Here is a 5,000-nt window from a genome sequence, read left to right as displayed (position 1 = left end):
GTCCCAGGCAGGGAGGTGTGTGTGTGTGTCTCAGGCAGGGAGGTGTGTGTGTGTGTCTCAGGCAGGGAGGTGTGTGTGTGTGTCTCAGGCAGGGAGGTGTGTGTGTGTCCCAGGCAGGGAGGTGTGTGTGTGTCCCAGGCAGGGAGGTGTGTGTGTGTCCCAGGCAGGGAGGTGTGTGTGTGTGTCTCAGGCAGGGAGGTGTGTGTGTGTGTCTCAGGCAGGGAGGTGTGTGTGTGTGTCCCAGGCAGGGAGGTGTGTGTGTGTGTCCCAGGCAGGGAGGTGTGTGTGTGTGTGTCTCAGGCAGGGAGGTGTGTGTGTGTGTCTCAGGCAGGGAGGTGTGTGTGTGTGTGTCTCAGGCAGGGAGGTGTGTGTGTGTTCCAGGCAGGGAGGTGTGTGTGTCTCCTAGGCAGGGAGGTGTGTGTGTCTCAGGCAGGGAGGTGTGTGTGTCTCAGGCAGGGAGGTGTTTGTGTGTGTCCCAGGCAGGGAGGTGTGTGTGTGTGTGTGTGTGTGTGTCTGAGGCTCTGAGTGTGTTTGGCGTTCATACCAGACAGACGTGGTACCGCGGGTCGTTGTATCGTTATGTAATCTGTAACTGTCCCAGCGTGCCACGGGGGGGAATTCGTTTACCGAAATTGCATAGTTGTATTTCACAGCAGGTGTGGCCGTGCAAATCATGTGTTATATTCACCTGTCAGTCATCACACTGATAGAACCCTGCAGAACAATTAGAACATTTAGAACACTGTAGAACAATTAGAACAATTAGAACGCTGTAGAACAATTAGAACAATTAGAACACTGTAGAACAATTAGGACACTGTAGAACAATTAGAACACTGTAGAACAATTAGAACAATTAGAACACTGTAGAACAATTAGAACACTGTAGAACAATTAGAACACTGTAGAACCCTGTAGAACAATTAGAACAATTAGAACGCTGTAGAACAATTAGAACACTGTAGAACAATTAGAACACTGTAGAACAATTAGAACAATTAGAACACTGTAGAACAATTAGAACAATTAGAACACTGTAGAACAATTAGAACACTGTAGAACAATTAGAACAATTAGAACCCTGTAGAACAATTAGAACACTGTAGAACAATTAGAACCCTGTAGAACAATTAGAACAATTAGAACAATTAGAACCCTGTAGAACAATTAGAACGCTGTAGAACAATTAGAACACTGTAGAACCCTGTAGAACAATTAGATTAGAACGCTGTAGAACAATTAGAACCCTGTAGAACAATTAGAACGATGTAGAACAATTAGATTAGAACACTGTAGAACAATTAGAACACTTAGAACAATTAGAACACTTAGAACAATTAGAACGATGTAGAACAATTAGATTAGAACACTGTAGAACAATTAGAACACTTAGAACACTTAGAACAATTAGAACACTTAGAACAATTAGAACGATGTAGAACAATTAGATTAGAACGCTGTAGAACAATTAGAACGATGTAGAACAATTAGAACACTTAGAACACTGTAGAACAATTAGAACACTTAGCACAATTAGAACGATGTAGAACAATTAGATTAGAACGCTGTAGAACAATTAGAACCCTGTAGAACAATTAGAACGATGTAGAACAATTAGATTAGAACACTGTAGAACAATTAGAACAATTAGAACACTTAGAACAATTAGAACGATGTAGAACAATTAGATTAGAACACTGTAGAACAATTAGAACACTTAGAACACTTAGAACAATTAGAACACTTAGAACAATTAGAACACTTAGAACACTTAGAACAATTAGAACACTTAGAACAATTAGAACACTTAGAAGGCTCAGCGCCTTTGTCCGGGCCGCCTTTGTCTCCTGTTCTGAAGGTCGAACAGTTGAATTTAAGCAGCGATGTCAACAAAGTGCAAACAGGGTTTTAATGATAATAATAATAACAATAACAATAACAATAACAATAATAGCATTAATATTATTAGTATTATTAGTATTATTATTGTTATTATTGTTATTGTTATTGTTATTCATATAATAAATCCGTTTCTGTGGGATAGTTGAGTTTCGACCTTCTACTCCAACGCTCTTCGTCTAAACATTGTTTAGTCTGAAAAATTAGAAAATATGAAAATGATTCTGGGTGGAAGTGTCACAATGCGAGCTGTCGCTCAGCCACCTGTGAGCCCGTCGCTCTGTGTGACATCTGTGTCACGGTGCCAGACACCTTCAGCCTCTCCGCGGGCTCCTGGATCTCTGCTTCTCTCATCTTAATGCAGATTGGACACGTCTATATTATCGCTGTGGCGTCTCGCCTAATTCTGTTGATTAGTGAAGCTATTATAACCTATTATAGCCTATTATTCACTCATTTGCGGTGTTCTGGGGCGGCTGGTCCATTCAGAGCCTCTAAGGAGCTTCTGATGATCCGCTACAGCGACGAGACACCAACCCCCCCCCCCTCCTCCTCCACCGTGACGCCCTAACGAGGCGCGACGCGGCCGGACAAGGCGCTTTATTCTGGGATTATTAAATCCGCCACATGGCCTCGCCTCCGTACGGGCCCTGAATTGGTGCTTAGCGGGATGTTGTATGGATCAGCCCATGAATATGTATTAATGGTTGATGATATGAGAGCGGGCGAGGGGTTCAGAAAGCTGCCATTTGGGTACATTCCCATAACCACTGCTTCTTAACGCTCTGTGTGTGTGTGTGTGTGTGTGTGTGTGTGTGTGTGTGTGTGTGTGTGTGTGTGTGTGTGTGTGTGTGTGTGTGTGTGTGTGCGAGTGTGCGTGTGCGTGTGCGTGTGTGTGTGTGTCTATGTGTGTGTGTGTGTGTGTGCGTGCGTGCGTCTATGTGTGTGTGTGTGTGTGTGTGTGTGTGTGTGTGTGTGTGTGTGTCTGTGTGTGTGTGTGTGTGTCTGTGTGTGTGTGTGTGTGTGTGTGTGTCTGTCTGTGTCTGTGTCTGTGTCTGTGTCTGTGTCTGTGTCTGTGTCTGTGTGTGTGTGTGTGTGTGTGTGTGTGTGTGTGTGTGTGTGTGTGTGTGTGTCTGTGTTTGCTTTAGAAACCTCCTCGAGTGGCCGGGTCTCCTTTCACGTCCTCGCCTCAGCTGGTCGGAGGGGGGCTGGACCTGAAGAAACCTCGTTTGTGTCCCCTCTCTTCTTCTCTTCTTCTCTTCTTCTCTCTGTCTATAATCAGCCGTGTGCCAAAAGTGTCTCTCTTGTCTTTACGCGTGCCAGTCACCTGCCGTCTCCGGGCTTTCTGCTTTTCTTCTTCACGGGTTTTTTCTTTTGACTTCCAGAGTGTGTGTCTCTCTAAGGAGACCCGGGTTGGGTTCATATTGAGCTGCCATTGTCTCTGAAGAGCTGTACTAAGCTAATTAAATTTTTTAGCCGACAAAATAAAATAAAAAGCATTTACTCTCTCGTCGCGGTCTCGCTCCTATTCCGTGGGTTTTCCAGCCAAACTCCCCCCGCCCCTCCTCCCCCACCCCACGCCCCCCGACACCCTCCCAGCCCCGGAAAAAAATCCACTGTTCATTGAGTCAAGTCAATTGAAAAACATTTGCAAATCTCCATTATTGGGGGATTTTGTCTCTTTTCTCTCCAAAGCCGGGAACAGCTTGTCGCTTTGTGCCGCCGTGGCGCGGAGGGGGAAGCGATGAATGCTAAATACATAAATAAATAATAAATCACATCTTAAATGTGTCTGCTTAGCGCGACGTCTCACCTTTATTTTCATCTGAACATTTGTATTAAACTTTTATCGCATAACGATTTAAATGTGGATATATAGAGAGGCTAGATATCTATTTTATGTCTGTGATATTTTCTCCCCAAAATAATTCTTCAGGTGTTTTATTTTAGAATGATGTTTAGAATCTCCTAGATGTGTGTATCTTTTCTAGCTTTATTGCTGCAAAATTAAGATTCTTTAAACATATATATGTTTTAAAGATGAAACGTCATTTAGAATGTTGATGTTGATTCTTCCTCCGGGCTCGAGACGCTGCTGGACCTGGAGGCGCGCGGAGGGGAGATTATTAATATGATTATTATTAATATTATTATTATTATGATGATTATTATTATTGTTATTATGATTATTATTATTATTATTATTATTATTAATATTAATATTAATAGACACATGATAACTAATCATTTGAAACTATTTTTTGCAGACAAATGGAATTCATCTTCAGACAGGGTGTTTAATGCGCGCTGCTAATATCCCGATTCCGAAACATATAATGTTTCAACTCGAGCTGTGACGTGTAAAATATCAATAATCTGAATTAATCTTAATTAATTGATGTGTTCAGAACACGTGTTAACCTCCCGTTCTCTCCTTTAATTCGTTTAATTGAATCGGTGTCTCTGAATAGGGCCTCGCCCGAGGAGCCGCGCGTGTTCCGTTTGAAATGATCCAAACCAGAGACGCACATGGACATTATTCGTGATTCGCTTTATTTCAATATTTAATTCATAGAGAAATCCCGTCGCTGCTCGACGCTCAGTATGTAGCGTATTTCTCTACGCTGTTTATTGTTTCTCTTCAGGCCCGAGTCAACCGCAGAGTTTAACCTCGATAAACACGAACCACGCGAAGAACAGAGGAGAAATCCTGAGATTAAAAAATGTGAAGGAGTGATGAGGGGTGTGTGAGGAGGGGGGGGGGGACCCCCCTAAAAAGCAGCTGTTGAGCAGTAATCTGTTTTCCTGCCCTGTCACTCACCTCGTCCGGACCCCCCCCGCGCCCCGAGGATGAAACGGCGTGGAGACCTGCGACACTTTCACTGCTGAACAGAGAACCCGCGCGCCTGCATGCATGGGAATAAAGATGTTCTCCTTTCTGGAACAGAGGGAGAGAGGAGAGGAGAGGAGAGGGAGAGGAGGGGAGAGGAGGGGAGGGAGAGGAGAGAGGGGAGGGGAGGGGAGAGGAGAGAGGAGAGGAGAGGAGAGGAGAGGAGAGGAGAGGAGAGGAGAGGAGAGGAGGGAGGGGAGGGGAGAGGAGA

General features: G+C 44.1%; 1 protein-coding gene across 1 annotated transcript in view; it reads left to right on the top strand.

The window, feature by feature from the left end:
• Positions 1-2,141: 2,141 nt before the first annotated feature.
• prdm12b (PR domain containing 12b) overlaps positions 2,142-5,000 on the top strand; it is a gene marked incomplete at both ends in the record, with an annotated part of 5,156 nt that continues 2,297 nt past the window's right edge. Inside the window, one exon of the mRNA XM_080532879.1 lies at positions 2,142-2,165. Coding sequence (XP_080389005.1) covers positions 2,142-2,165 — 24 coding nt within the window. The remainder of the gene's footprint in view (positions 2,166-5,000) is intronic.

This window comes from Nansenia antarctica (assembly GCF_963989245.1).
Source record: "Nansenia antarctica genome assembly, chromosome: 5".
NCBI lineage: Eukaryota > Metazoa > Chordata > Actinopteri > Argentiniformes > Microstomatidae > Nansenia > Nansenia antarctica.
The sequence above is the reverse complement of the archived record's forward strand: the minus strand, read 5'-3'. Positions and strand labels throughout refer to the sequence as shown.